This window comes from Rattus rattus, chromosome 5 (genome assembly GCF_011064425.1).
Source record: "Rattus rattus isolate New Zealand chromosome 5, Rrattus_CSIRO_v1, whole genome shotgun sequence".
NCBI lineage: Eukaryota > Metazoa > Chordata > Mammalia > Rodentia > Muridae > Rattus > Rattus rattus.
The window spans coordinates 136,063,834-136,078,287 of record NC_046158.1 but is presented as its reverse complement, the minus strand read 5'-3'; the positions used below and the strand labels follow the sequence as shown (position 1 = coordinate 136,078,287).

Genomic DNA, 14,454 nt, shown 5'->3' with positions numbered 1-14,454 from the left:
AGTAGCACAAAGACAGCCTTGTGGTCTCCCTGACTCCCTCTCCTCATCTGATATCTAAGCGCCTTTGTTCCACAAGTACAGTGGAGATCCCAGCAACCGGGGACAGAACAAATTCAGGAAGCTCAGCACAGTCTGCCCTGTAGCACAGAAGGAAAACACCAGCAAGAGGTGCTCTGAAGCGGTTGGATGGTAGGCTGACCAGCTGTTTGCTGAGCCTGACTGCAGCCCAACCAGGGCTAGCCCCAACTCTGGGATCCCCAATGGCTGGGACTGCTGCACTCTCAGCCATTTCACTCTGTTCCCTATGGGCTGTTTCACCAGATCTTCCCGATAACCCAGGAGCAAGTGAAAAGCAGACACTCAGAGGGGGTGGGGGTGGGTACAGTGACCAGGCCTGCAAGGGGAAGTGTCTGAAGGAGCTTATGTGACCTGATGTTGCCAGGACACAGGAAGACAAGATTTCTGGTGGGCAAGGGTTCTTCCTGGAACCAACAGTCCCCAAGGTGCCCACAACAGAGTCCCCCCCCAATATTGGCTCTGGTCCTCTGCTGCCCCACCTCGAATTTCCTCCATTGTTTACTTCCTTCCGACAGGCCTAGTGAAAGGTGACTCCTTGGGTGAGAACAGCTGAGTGACACTGGCCAACTTCTTCTCTCTCTGGGCCTTACTCCCAGAGTCCTGTGCAGGCTGGTTGCTTTGGGACAGTCTCACTATATAACCCTGGCTGTCCTAGAACTCACTTTGTAGACCAGGCTAGCCTCCAGAGATCTACCTGCCTCTGCTTCTTGAGTGCTAGAATTAAAGACATGCACCATGATGGCAAGAGTGGTTCTTAAAAAAAGAAAGAAAGAATAAGAATGTGAACCCCATTTGTGGAGTACTTTACAAATGTGAACATTTTTAGCCAGGTGTGGTGGTGTACGCTTGTAATCTGAGTGCTTGAAAGCCTAAAATGGAAGGATGAAGAGTTCAAGGGCTAGCCTGAGTTGCATTTAACTACAAAAAACAAAAAACAAACCAAAAAAAACAAAACCAAAAAAAAAAAAACCAAAAAAAAAAAAAAAACCAAAAATGTGTGTTTGAAAAAGATGGCAATTTGGAAATATCTGGGGAAAAAATTTAAGTGTACAGACTCTCAGAAACAGCTTGACTTTTAGAAGGGAGTTCCTCCCAGGAGGGGTTGGGGAAGCCAAGTCAGGCTTGCTGGAGAAGGCAAGGCCCTTTCACTCACCATGTGTTTGTAACAAGTCCCTTTCCCCCTAGGTTTGTTTTCTACTCACGGGAATTGAGGGGGTGGACTACAGTGCTTCCTGGACTTGGTACCCTAGGACCAGCCTTTATCTCCTCTCATTTAATATTAAAGGAGGTAGGAGGGTCCCCAGCTCTGCACATGGCCACAGGGCTCCACACCTGTGCCTACTGTAATCAAATATTTGGAGGTTGAAGAAAAGTCAGATCAAGAACTTAGAGCTCTCTGTCTTGGGTGACTTCCCTTTAATGAGCACTAGCAGATGGCCTTCTGGGAGATACCCTTCCTCACTGTCCCATTAATAATTTAGCAAACCTTTTATTCTCTCTTTTCATTTTTGATGATTAGTTTGCAGAAACTTATCCCTTGACTAGCTTTAATGTCGCATAGGCTGCAACTCTGGAGCCCTGGGTTCAAGTCAGAGGGGTCTTCAGTGACAGAGCCTGGGGCCACAGTTTGAGGTAGGTCCTACTACATTCTGATGCCGCCATACTCTAGAATTTAAGTCTCCAGGGAAGCTTTGCCTGCCAGTGGATCCCTGGTGCTGGCTCACTGCCAGACACACAGTAACACTTGATTAAAAACTTGCTGAATAAATGAGCAGCTCACAGTCACCTTGGTCAAGCCACTCTCTGTGACTGAGCCTCAGCTTCCTCCTCTGGAATAAACAGATACAACTGTAAAGGCTCTACCGGGTCATATAAGGGTCTGTTGGCGGTAACAGTGGATACAAGTTTTGCACAGCAGAACAGGCTAGACAAATATCAAAGATTCAGAAGCAACGTTCTGCAAAGAAAGTGGACTGAGCGCACACGAGCTCTGAAAGTTTCTGTGACAGCACCTGACAAATAGCAATCTAGTAAACTTACAGCACCTCAATGGGACAGCACGGTCACTCTAGCCCGCTGTCTAAGTGATGTTTCTCAGGCTGTCTGTCCCAGAGAACTGTGAAAAACTTCTGTAAACAACCTCTGTTAAGATTTTGGGATGAAGCCAAGGGGTGGTGGTGCACTCCTTTAATCCCAGCACTCGGGGGCAGAGGCAGGTGGATCTCTGTGAAATCGAGGCCTGCCAGGTCTACAGAGTGAATTCCTGCACAGCCAAGGCTATGCAAAAAGAAACCCTGTCTCAAAAAATCGAAACAAATAAAAAAAGGTGTGAAGACATGGCTGCCGTCATACCCAGCATATAGTCGGCACATGGATGCTGAGTGTTTACTGGTGACAAAGGAAGGCTTACAGGGATGGGGTTGCATGGGGTTGTTTTGCCCTATGAGCAAGTTCAATGCTGGGAGGTAGGTGGGGTGGGGATGCTGACACCAAGAGAATAAGAGTACCTTCTGGTCAGGTCATCAACCTTCTGGCTACATGACAGGAACCAACACTGATGCTTTCTACAGTGGCCATTTGGTAAGAACCGATCTCTCTCCTACCGTCCCTGACCTGAAGCCTAGGAATTTGGACCTGGGCTCTAGTATCTGGTTGCTTTGTGTGAAGTACCTTATGACCTGTCTCTTCCTAGCTTCTGAGTGACTGACTCCTCTGGCTGGGATTTCCAAGGGGTCCAGACATGGAGCACATGTGTAGCAGAGCTCTGGAGGCTCCTAAAAGGTGTAAGGATCCTCTAACTTTATGGAGATTCTAAGCTGGTACCCAACCCTGACATCAAGGATTGTCAGAAAGCAGCTTTTGTGACAATTTTCCTTTTCTTTTGTTAAATACAGGGTTTCACTCTGGCTGGCCTGGAACTTGCTATGCAGAGCAAGCTGGTCTTTCAGAAAGCTGAGCTTAGTGACTACCGTTCCCTTTGTTCAGGGGGCAAGCAGCTCAGTCAGATCCTTTGTCCCCTCAAGGCACTGATTTCCTTTCTAAGTAGCAGGGGAAGAGCCAAGGCTTGAAGTCTGCCAGCCTTGAGTCGGAGCCATACTCCCCTTATCTGTAGGACGGGATTCGATAAGTCCACCTGCCTCTGGCTTGCTGTACAGATTTCACGAGGCTGCCAATGGAGGCGCTGGCCCAGAGCCTGCTCCAAGGCAGGTGCAGCAGGAGCATGCTCAGAATGCTACTTCCTTTTCCAAATTCCAAGCACACATCCTCCCCCAGGATCTGGAGTCTCCTCAGGAGCACAGCCTGTTATTCTATCAATGCTTCCCATGAGCCCCGCCCTGACCTCTCCCTCGGGCCTCCTCCCAGTCCTCATTTTCACTCATTCCTAGTGGATTCCTAGCCTGAATCAACATCTTTAAAGAGTCCCCCAGTTAGGTTATCCCAGTATCCGCAAAAGCAGCTGTACCCTAAAGAAGTTCAGTGTAACCTACAACTGCCTGGTCCCCCTCAGACTTTCAGTCAGAATCCCGAGGCATCAGCAAAACCAGCAAGCACACTCAGTTCTCCAAACTCGCACTTAACTTCCAGCCCCACCCTCTGCCTGAACAAGTCATTCTCTAGAGTGCCAGCCCCACCCTCTGCCTCTGCCAATTCAACCCCCTCAAAGGGCTCTTACTCCTCCTGTTCACACTCACTTCTTCCTTCTCAGACAATGCCTTTCCTCAGCAGCCACTTAATTACAGACTGTCACACAGTCTCTCATAATTGCAGGCCTTGTCTCTCATCAGACCCCAAGTTCCCAGGAGCAGAGGACTTGCCTGTCTGTTCTTCCCGTCTCACTCCAAGAGAGCCAGCCCAGGCTGAGAGGGCAGGCCCCTGGAAAGGGAGGGTTTCCCATCACACAAGTCAGCTCCTAGCTCATCCCAGCCCAACCGCCTGGGAGCACTTTGCTCATCTTCAAACTAGGCCAGCCTCTGTGGGTGAAAAGAGGTCTGGGGGAGATAAGCCATGGCTCTAACCTGGCTCTCCGTCAGCCTTGTTCTGGGATGTCTTTCTTACTCCCCAAGCTTGCTTCCTTACTAAAGTTGCAATAAACAACCATCTTTTAGCTCTAGATTCGGTTTTATTGCCTTTAAAGCAGCCCTGGCTTCCAGAAATGGATAGGGAAGAAAGCAGCCACTTGCAGCCCAGGCTGAGTCAGGAAAGGCAGCCGCAGGCAGCACTGGGAAACCTGGGAACTTGAGTGGCCTTCACTGCACACCTCTCCTGCACCTCATTAAATTGCTGCTGACTGGATTCCACTGCTGCTCAGGGGTTCCACTCCACAGCCATGAGCCTAGCCTGCCCTGCCCTGAGTGAGGGCTCAGCTAGGAAGGGTGACATGCTAGTACAAATAACCAGGCTTGCTCCAAACAAGGCTGCTAGTAGCATATCACTTCTCGAGGGAGCACGCAACCTAGGCAGGAATTTCCATCCAACTCTGGCAGGAAGAAAACCAAAGCACAGAGAACGGTCCAGGGTCCGACCATAGGAATAGATGGTCGATCACTAACTGTGGGCTATTCCCACTTCAGCTTTTCTCAGAGTGCTGCTAACAGGCTTTCAGCTTCAGACTCCTTGACAGGATTCACTCCTGCACCAGACCTGATAAAAGAGGATCTCTGGGGAGAGAGCTCAGGAAACTGAAATTTCTAAATATGAAGAATCAAAATGTGATATATGAGGAAACAGAGACGATGAAGTGACTGGCTAGAGTCACACTTTAGGCAAGTATATGAACATGGAACTGTGTTTACAGATGGGGCCACTGTAGACAACCTGAAGGAGTAGCAGTCTGTACTATAGAGGAACAGTGAGGCACTAGTATTTGTTTAGCCAGGCAAGAGCTTCTTGGTGTGGAGCCCTGGGCAGTGATGACTGAGAGCCTTCTGCCAAGAGCAAGGAAACACTCCCAAGTCCACCGGAGCTTCTGGGAAGAAAACTTTCGGGCATGTGGCATCTACATCAGGCAATGGCCCTCAGGGAGTGTCTGGTTGCTACTCAGGATGAAAAGCCAGAGAAGGTGATGACTCAAGTTCCCGCCCCACCTCAAGCCTTTAAATGTGAGATGAGCTCAGAGACTGGGGAAATGTCAAACAAACCCAACCAGAACAGGTGCCTGAACAGGCACTGAGTGACAGGCTACCAGACAGAAGCAGCAACCTTTGAAGTAATGCTGCAGGGAAAAGAAGCAGAGAGACCAGAGAATGCCCAGACACTGCCATGCTGCGAGACTCAGAGTGGGTCCACGTCCCTCTCTGGGCCCCTTACTCTGCGTTCTCTTGTGAAATGGAGAATCTCGATGGCTTCTGACTGAATTACATGATGCCTCACCTGGCCCTGGGGATGCCACTTCTATTACTACTGCTTACAGCTTACATACAGTTCAAGGTACATTCCTACGTCCCCTGTTACCTGAATCGCAACCACAAGGGTGAGGGAAGAAGCTGGCGCTGTCTTGTTCCCACAAAGAAAAATCTGACAGATAGTATGAGGTGGGAAAAGCTCACATTTATTGAGGGCCTACTGTGTACAGGCTTTTTATTTATATATGTATAATCTTATTTAATTGTCTCCACAATCCTATGGCATAAATGACTTTTTCAGAGTCCAGATGAGGAAACTGGAGGTCAAAGAAAGCACAGGTATCGAATGCTGAGACTGATCAGAACCAAGTCTGAAAAGCTTTAAAACCCACATTATTCTGCACCCGTATAGGAAAGCGCCTGGTCGCGTCTGGTATGCTGACTCAGCTCAAACACTGCCTCTTCTGGGAAACCTCTCCAACCCACGCACGACCTCGCCCATAAAAGCCCCCAGCTGTCCTGAGTATACAGCTGACAGCACGCAGCGAATCCCCCTCCTCGCTCTGACCAGGCATATTTATAAATGGCAAGGCGCAGGGGCGCACAGGTGGCCTCAATCTCAAATGTCAGCCACAAAGATCCAAGAGCTAGAAACACCCAACACCCCCATTTTTCAGAGGGAAAAGCAGAGCTCCACCAGGAGACCAACTGTCTGAAGTCACATGGCACCAGAACTGGGGACAAAACCTTGGCATTTTGCCTTGCAACTTTAAACAATCAGTCTTAGGCTAAGACTTGTTATTCCAATTTAAGTTAGGAGGCTGACACTAAAGGGACAGTCGCTGCCTAAGATTTGAGGACTAGAATCCTGACTTCTCCACTTCTGGCCCAGGTATCATGCCCCTTTAACCTCCCGAATGCAGGCAATCCATGGATTTTGCCTATTGCAAGGCACACATAGAAAAAGATCTGTGGGTGTTAGAGGTCGTTTTTACACACCAGGAGCAGGCTATCCCAGCAAGGCAGTGACTTAAGACATGGCCATGAGACCGGACCCAGGAGTTCAAGCCTTCATGGGTCCTCCTGGCTCTTCTTGACTTCCACCTTATCTGAAAGATGCAGGGACTACGATATCTGGTCTCACTCCCTGTTTGAAAGTTCTAGAACATCCTAGAGCCCTTGATAGCAGATCCCAGCTCTCAGCGGAATCTTTCAACTGGGACCTTTGTGCTCCACACAGAGAAAAGCACCCGTGGCTCATCAGGTACTGGCTGACTTTGTTTCCGGGTGTTATAAATGGCACACAGAAAATCCAAATGTTCCCCAGCACAAGCACCTCTCTGGGCATACCCACTTATTTTTACATGCTGAGGAGAAGCACGATGGCACTGGGGATTCTGGAAAGGTAGACACACTCCTTAACCAGATGGAAGTGGACTAGTCCTGGGCCTGGACTCAGTTCTGCCTGCTCAGCTCTGTACTCTGAGGAAAGTTCTCTCTGGGACTGTCTAAAGGCAGGCTGACAGTTTACAAAGCATGTCGAGATATGCCTCATTTGATCTTCATGACAACCCTTGGTACTACCTCCCTCATTATCCCTTTTACAGATGGAACACATGAGACTTAAGTCCAAGGGGCACACCCGAAGTCAAACTTTTTGGAGCTGGTCTAGTCAAGATTTCAGAGACTGAGACAGCCAAATACAATAATCAAGGGTGGTCATTGTAAGGGCAATTCCTCTCTAATTCATCCAGGTCTCAGCAAGACCAAGTTTCACAGACCTCGGTTCACCTGGCCACTCAGGGTAACCTAAAAAGTTCTGACCACAACCATATAGCCCAGCTGTCTAAGAAGCCACACCCCCCTGCAAAATTTCATTACTCAAGTTGGCAAGAACGCAGCCCCCACCCCCAGCTGGGTCTAAATAAACGCCCAAGTGATATCACATCCTGCTGTAGGCTCCAAAATAGCCCAGGCCTGCCCACAAGCGATCACAAAGTGCCAGGCCATGCAGGGCCAAACCAGCAGGGATACCCAGCCCAGGGCGCCCTCCACACACTCAAGCAACTAAAGCAGAAGCCTCAGGGCAGGAAGGCCCTTCCCCCCAACCCCCTTGCCAGACAGCCTGGCCCCACCATCCTTGTCCCCCTGGTCTAGAGGCCCCACAGCCTCATTGCCCCAGCGCCAGCCCCTGCCCCAGCGCCAACCCCATGGAGCCTCTGCCGCGGCCAGCCTGCGGGATGACTCCGCCCGGCCCGACCCGGACACCCCACCACTCACATTGCTTCAAGAGCTCCAGACACAAAGCCATGAGGGCCGGATGGGGGTCAGAGACCCAGAGACCCGGCAGAGACAGAAAAGGGAGAGGGAGTGACAAGGAGCAGAGAGAAGGGGTGACAGGGGATCGGGCAGAGAAGCAAGGGAGCAAGATCTCTGGGCAGAGAAGGCTCAGAGGCAGGCGCCAGAAACAGCAATGAGACCACCGACACAGATGCGTGGAAGAGGCAGAGAGCAAGGCGGGGACCGGGTCCAGAGAAGTGGGGCGCTCGGAGAACAAGGAGACACAGTGACAGCGACAGCGGACAAATCTAGAAAAGGCAGAGGTTCTGAAGTTAGGGAGCTGGGGAGATACCGGGGGTTTAAGGAGACCATTAAGGGATGTAAAAGGTTCTGGTAGATATGGGAGGCCCCGAGAAGTGGTTAACCCGTGGGGAAATATGGACTAGGTGAAGGTAACCCCCAGGAATCAGGGGCACACGGATCAAGAAGGACCCTCAGGATGTGTGGTAAGCTCAGGGGTGGCCTGGGGGAGTGGAGTGTGTTCTGAAGGAGAGGACCCAAAAGATCTAGGGAGTCCCAAAGAATGGGGGTGCCAGAACCCGTGGCTGAAGGGGAGGAGAGGAGCGCTGGGAGAGGGGACCCGAGATCCTGGAGCGAGGGAGGGGCCGAGAGCGCGAGAGCAGAGACAAAGAGACAGCGAGCTAGGGAGAGACAAAGCGGGCTCAACAGGGACACGGGCCCGAGGGCCAGCGGCCCGACAGAAGGACAGGAAGCGCGGGCGAGCGGGCGGACGGACGGACAGACAGGGAAGACAGGGGCAGGGCAGGGCCGGGCGGAGGCGGCGCCCGTCTCCTCGCGGGGCCGCGGCTGCTCCGGGCGGCGCTGGGCGGGCCCCAGGGCGTCGGGCTGAGGCGGCGGCGGCGGCGACGACGTGGGTCGGACAGACGGACGGAGTGACGGATGGACTGGCGGCAGCTGCGGCCAGCGGCGGGCACTCACCCTCCTCCCTCACGCGGCCCGGCCCGAGGCTCCGGTTTTGTACGCCTGAGAGGCGGGGCCTCCGGGTTAAAGCCCCGCGCCGGCCCCGCCCCTCGCGTCAGCCGCGCGCGCGTCGCCCGGGATTCCGGGGCCGCCAGGGGGCGCGCGCAGCCGGGACACAGCGCAAGCGCGCACGCGTACCGCGCGGCCCACGCCCTGGCGGGCGGGTCTTGAAAGGGAGTGCGCGCCCGCGCCGGCTCGCGCATGCCCGAGCTGAGGGACTCCGCCCTCTCGAACCGCCCCGCCAAACCGGTTCCAGCTGGAACATAATGCACGGTCCGTACGGGAGGCCAAGTGGCGGTCCGTCCCTACGGGCTCACCCTGGTGGCGACGCCTCACTGTAGGTAGGGAAACAGGCTGAGGAGAGGAGCCACCGTGGGCTTTCCGTCCCTCACTCAGGTCCTAGCTACTCAGCCTGGCAGTGTCTAGTTGTCTCTCCGCGCTATCCCTTGCTGTGCTCCCAAGGGTCCTAAGGATGGGTTCAGTATTACACTTGTGTGACCTTAGACAAGATGCTCATCAGTCTTTGTAAAATGTGACAACTGAGTGAGTCCCGTCCCCTCCCCCAGACTGGCAGTCCATTTACAGCAAGTTCTGCCAGGCACTGATCCTTGCTGCGTGACAAGCCGGTTGCCTGCTTTCTGTATTTGGATCTGACAGAGGGCTGTGAGGAATGAAGAAGGTAACACTGTTTCCAGTCTTCCTTTTGCATTAAGACATAATAATGACAAAAGCAACAAACTTATTTGATGCCAGCACTGTGCTAAGCACTTTAAAAGCAGGAGTTGGCTACATCGTGCTCTTCGGTTTCATTTGCTTTACTTAGTGAAAAGACAATGTAAAATCTTGATAGACTATGACACCTCAAGTCACCCTTGTGTCACTCCACCCTTCCAATTCAGTTAACACTCCTTGTCTAACCTTGGGCAAGGCCCCCCTTTCTCTTTGGGATTCGCCAGTGCTGAATGTTCCCTGGAGAGAAACCAGGCAGAAACAGAATTTTAAAAAGGAAGTCTTTGACCCTCTAAATCCAGTCCACAGAAGAACGCATGGGCAGCTTCAATCTGGACTTCACCAAGTCTGGACCTTGGTGCTAGAGTTCACATGTCAGCATACTTCTTTATTGGTACTCCCCCCCCCCCATCCTCGGGCGCTCGCACACACGTTCCTCAGGTCCTGTAAGGTGTTGGGGGGGGGCATTTTGTGTACTGACTGGGTCCTCAGCCAGGAGCTCCAAGTCTGGCTAGCCTCTCTGCAAAAAGGAGTTGACTGGACCCAGGCTTGAGGTGTAATACTGGCCTCAGATCCTCCTGCATGAACCTGGGTTTCTAGGGGAGGGTAAATGGTCCTTTCCAGATAGTTGCTGTCCTGCCCCAGGTGGCAGAACAGCAACTGGCTAGAATCTGGGTCACCATTTCTGTGGATTCTTTAAAAATGTGAACAGTGAAAATCTGTGCAATCTGCACATAGTAGGCACTCGGATACCTAAGAACATCCCTGTACTGGCTGCGTTTGTGTGTCAACGTGACACAAGCTAGAGTCATCAGAGAGGAAGGAGCTTCAGTTGAGGAAAGGCCTCCATGCGATCCAGCTGTAAGGCATTTTCCCAATTAGTGATCAAGGGAGAAGGGCCCAGCCCACGGTGGTCCTGGGTTCTTTAAGAAAGCAGGCTAAGCAAGCCATGGGAAGCAAACCAGGAAGCAGCACCCTCCATGGCCTCTGTACCAGCTCCTGTCTCCGGGTTCCAGCCCTGCTTGAGTTCCTGTCCTGACTTCCTCCAATGATGGATTATGATCTGGAAGTGTAAGCCAAATAAACCCTTTCCTTCCTAACTTGCTTTTTGGTCATGGTGTTTTCGTCACAGCAAATAGAAACCCTCGCTAAGACAATCTGGGACAAGGGCATGATAGAACGTAAGGAGAAGCCTGCCTTCTACCCAGTGCCCTGAGGAGAGGTGCCTGCTTCAACAGTAGGAAATTTGACAGTCATCCAGGATAAGGCCTCCTGAATCCTATTACCACTGACCCTATGGCCCTGACAGGGCCACTGTCCCCTGCCTGACCAGTATGACAGCCTCTAATCTTGTTCCTACTGCCAGACGATTCTCTTCTTCTTTGTCACATCCTTGGGTTGCTTCCTTCCTAACCCCATAGGATAATGAAGAGCTCAAAGCTTTGAGAAACATCTCCTTGACCTATTTTCTGAATAACCTTGACTGTGACACTTCTAGGCTTTGTAAACCTTCCCATGCCCACTTTGAGCGTATGTGTGTGTGTGTGTGTGTGTGTGTGTGTGTGTATCGGGGTTAAGTCAGAAATGGCAGGTATGTGTAACGCTGGCCATAGCAGACATCACTAATTGGTGGTGGCACACTTAATCTGTTTAACTCAGATTAAATCTCAAACCTTAGCTTCAGGGATCAGAAATGACACTCAAATTACAGAATGTTTGCCCTGACACTCTGGGGACTGAATGGGCTGAGGTGACAGGGCTCTGCAGTGTAATAACTGGAGATTAGGGTGGACTAGGCTTGAGAGACAAGACCTGTGTATATGTGCAAGGGAAGGGAAAGGAATCAAAGAAATCAGAAGAGTTCTAAGGGATGAGAGAAGGGACAAAAGGAGAGAGAGAGCAGCCTGTGACTTAAATGGTCACAGATAACCAAAGTCTAGATAAACAATATGAGGCCCAGGGAGGGACGGCCACCTCTTCAGTGACACATCAGCACTGGAGAAAGTACCCTGGGCCTCTGAGCAGGGAGCTGGGATGTTTTCTGGACTGGAACTTGTCCAGCTCAGCCTGGAGCTTGCAGTATGGGTGAAGAATGACCCTAAGTCTATGTACCTGTGTGTGTGTGTGTGTGTGTGTGTGTGTGTGTGTGTGTGTGTGTGTGTGACCGTATCCACATTTGAAGATCTAGAGAATGTAATTGGGAGGGTGCCACACAGTAGTCTCCCCACCCCCACGCCACTTGCTGTGGGCCCTGTGTGATATCTCGGCTTCTGAATCTGTGTGATGTGATTCAGAGGGAGTAGGAGAGACATAGGAGGGAGGAGGGGAAAGCCCAAAACTGAGAGGAGGGAAAGGAAGAGAAACAGAGGGCTGAGGGAGAAACAGAAGGCGACGACGGTTGAGTGGGGAGCTGAGGGAAGAGATGGGAGGGTTCTTGCTTCCTTTCAGAAGCATAAAGAAAGAAGAGGCAGACCAAAGGGTCGCATCATGGCCCTCATGTCCCCTCCCAGGTGTCCTCCGGCTGGGGAGGGGCTGTAGAAGCTGAGCCCCTGCTGACCCGCTGCCTGCCAGTCACCTGCCAGAGCTATTTCTGGAATGTGGAAACTGGGTCAGAAAGGAGGAGGGAGGATGGCAGGGCTGGAGCCAGAGCCGGGAAGCTGTGAGTAGTGGGTGGGCAGCTACACGCCCCGCCCCCACGAGAGCAGTTGGTTCTGCTTAGGCGCCCACTGCCTCAAGAGCTACCCTGCACCCCCATCTTCCCACCTGCCTGCATCTGGTCTGTGAGCACACGGGCTCAGGGTGGAGAAACAAACAGAGCTACAAGCCTCTCAGCCAACAACTCGGGTTCAGAACCAACACGGGAAGGCTGGGAAGTAAGAGGAGAGCCTTCTGAGTAGGGGGACTGGCTGTGTGCTGGTGCGTGCCTGCGTAGAGGTGGGTGATTCTAAGCAGGACCTCCATGTATGGTTGTACAAGTTTTTACACTGATTAAGGATGCCCCGAGTGTGCATGCAGGGTGCTATTCACAATATAGACATAATCAAAGTATATAATTACTATGACTTTTTTTCCCCCGGGCAGATGGACGTAAAGGACCATATTCTAATAGAAACCACTGTATCATGGTGACTTTTCAGCAGATGGTGGCAGAGTGTCATAGGAGACAGTGCCCTTTTTTAACTCGGCACAAAACTACCACACGGACCAGCTGCAGCTCTGGCCAGAAACCTGGAAATCTGGTGCCTTTGGCTTTCCTGGGTGGCAGGTGAGTATATCTGCAGAGCACAAGAGGAGCAGAGGTCAAACCAGAGCAGGTATGTGGAGGTCACCATGGGAACCTATAGTGAAGGCGAATGGAGAAGCCCGGAGTGTTTCTAAGGCACACTTTCTTCACAAGTGTGGGTGTGAGCTTTGACGGAGACACACAGGCTTGTACTTTGTGTGCAGGGGTGTGTCGAACTAGGTATGCACATGTATGCATAGGACTATTGGTACACATCTGTCTTCACGTCTTTCTTTGTGTGTGTGCACATCCATGTGTGGGTGTGTGTGTATGTTGGGTGTCATTTTCAGTCTGTACCTTCTTTTTGAGAAACTCGCCAAGTTGGCTAGGCTGGCTGACTGGTTAGGGATCCACTGTCTTTGATCCCTCAGAGATAGGATGTCTGTGATGGCTTAAATGAGAGTGGTCCCCGTACGCTTCTATATTTGCAGATTTAGTCCCTAGCTGGTGGATTTTTGAGAAGGATTAGAAGTATTAAGAGGTGTGGCCTTGCTAAGGAGGAAGTATGGTCTTTGAGGTTTCAAAAGCGCATGCCGGACCCAGTGTCTGTCTGTCTGTCTGCCTCTCTGTCTCTGTCTCTCTCTGCCTGCTTCCAGAGAGGATCAAGATGTAAAACTCCCAGCTACTTCTGCAACACCATGCCTTCCTGCCTGCTGCCATGCTCCCCACCACGATGATAATGGACTGAACCTCTGTGAGCCAGCCCCCAATTCAATGCTTTTCCTTGAGCCAGGAGGGGGCAGTGGTGCACGCCTTTATTCCCAGCACCTGGGAGGCAGAGGCAGGTGGAGCTCTGTGAGTTCAAGGCCAGCCTGGTCTACAGAGCTAGTTTCAGAAACCCTGTCTCACCCTCCACCCACATCAAATGAATAATCGAGTTAGTCATGATGTCTCTTCACAGCAATAGAACACTAAGAAGGTGTGTTACCACACTTGGATCCCCCCCACCCCCAACCGCACGGTTCTAGTGATCCAAATTCAGGTCCTCATGCTTGCACTATACCAACTGTACCATACTGTCTACAGGTCTTTCTGTGACTGTGTACGTGTGTCTGGGCAGGTACGAGAGGTTGTTGCACAATACTTTCTTGACTATATTTGTGCAAAAGTCCCTGAACTGTTTAACTGAAGCCTACATCCTTACACTTGATAACAAATGCTGGTTCATCCAGAATGTGCTCTGTGTGTGTGTGTGTGTGTGTGTGTGTGTGTGTGTGTAAAGTGCTGCTGATGCCTTAATTATTATTACTGAAGCAAAGTTAGAATTTATTTCTTTAGAAATGTAGGGTCTTTTGGGGACTGGGAGGGGCTCATCACATAAAAGCTGGCCATGAGGTCTGATGGCCTGAGTTTGATCCCTGGAACCCACATGGAGGTAGAAGGAAGGGCTGGAGAGTGAGAGGCAGAGATAGGCAGATCTCTGTGATTCCAGGCGAGCTAAGGCTACACAGTGATACCCTATAGGAAGGGGAAAGAAGAGGGAGAAACCATGCATGTGGCACTGTTTGCAGGCTCAAACACACACACATCATGCACATACATACACATAGTGAGGAGAGGTATTTTAATGCAAATTGAAGGAGAAATAGATTATAGGTAGATGATCGGTTGATAGACACTGAGGTTGAGACTGAATCAGTGACCTCAGTTCTCAGTTCTTTGGACTTACCGCCTTTGCTATGTCTCACAAAAGCACCATCG

At 51.3% G+C, this 14,454-nt stretch overlaps 1 protein-coding gene across 5 annotated transcripts in view; it reads right to left on the bottom strand.

Annotated features, from left to right (window-relative positions):
- Window positions 1–14,454, bottom strand: part of Dlgap4 (DLG associated protein 4) — a 146,299-nt gene that overhangs the window by 29,520 nt on the left and 102,325 nt on the right. The window contains exon 1 of one of the 5 annotated variants that reach the window (XM_032904602.1): window positions 8,700–8,737. The exons of 3 other annotated variants lie outside the window; for them this stretch is intronic. Coding sequence is in view for 1 of the 2 variants with exons in the window: in XM_032904601.1 (XP_032760492.1) it covers window positions 7,701–7,731 (31 nt within the window). In the remaining variant the exon portion in view is untranslated. Of the gene's footprint in view, window positions 1–7,700; window positions 8,523–8,699; window positions 8,738–14,454 lie in introns of those variants that run through there. One more of the 5 variants, XM_032904601.1, reaches the window with a different exon arrangement.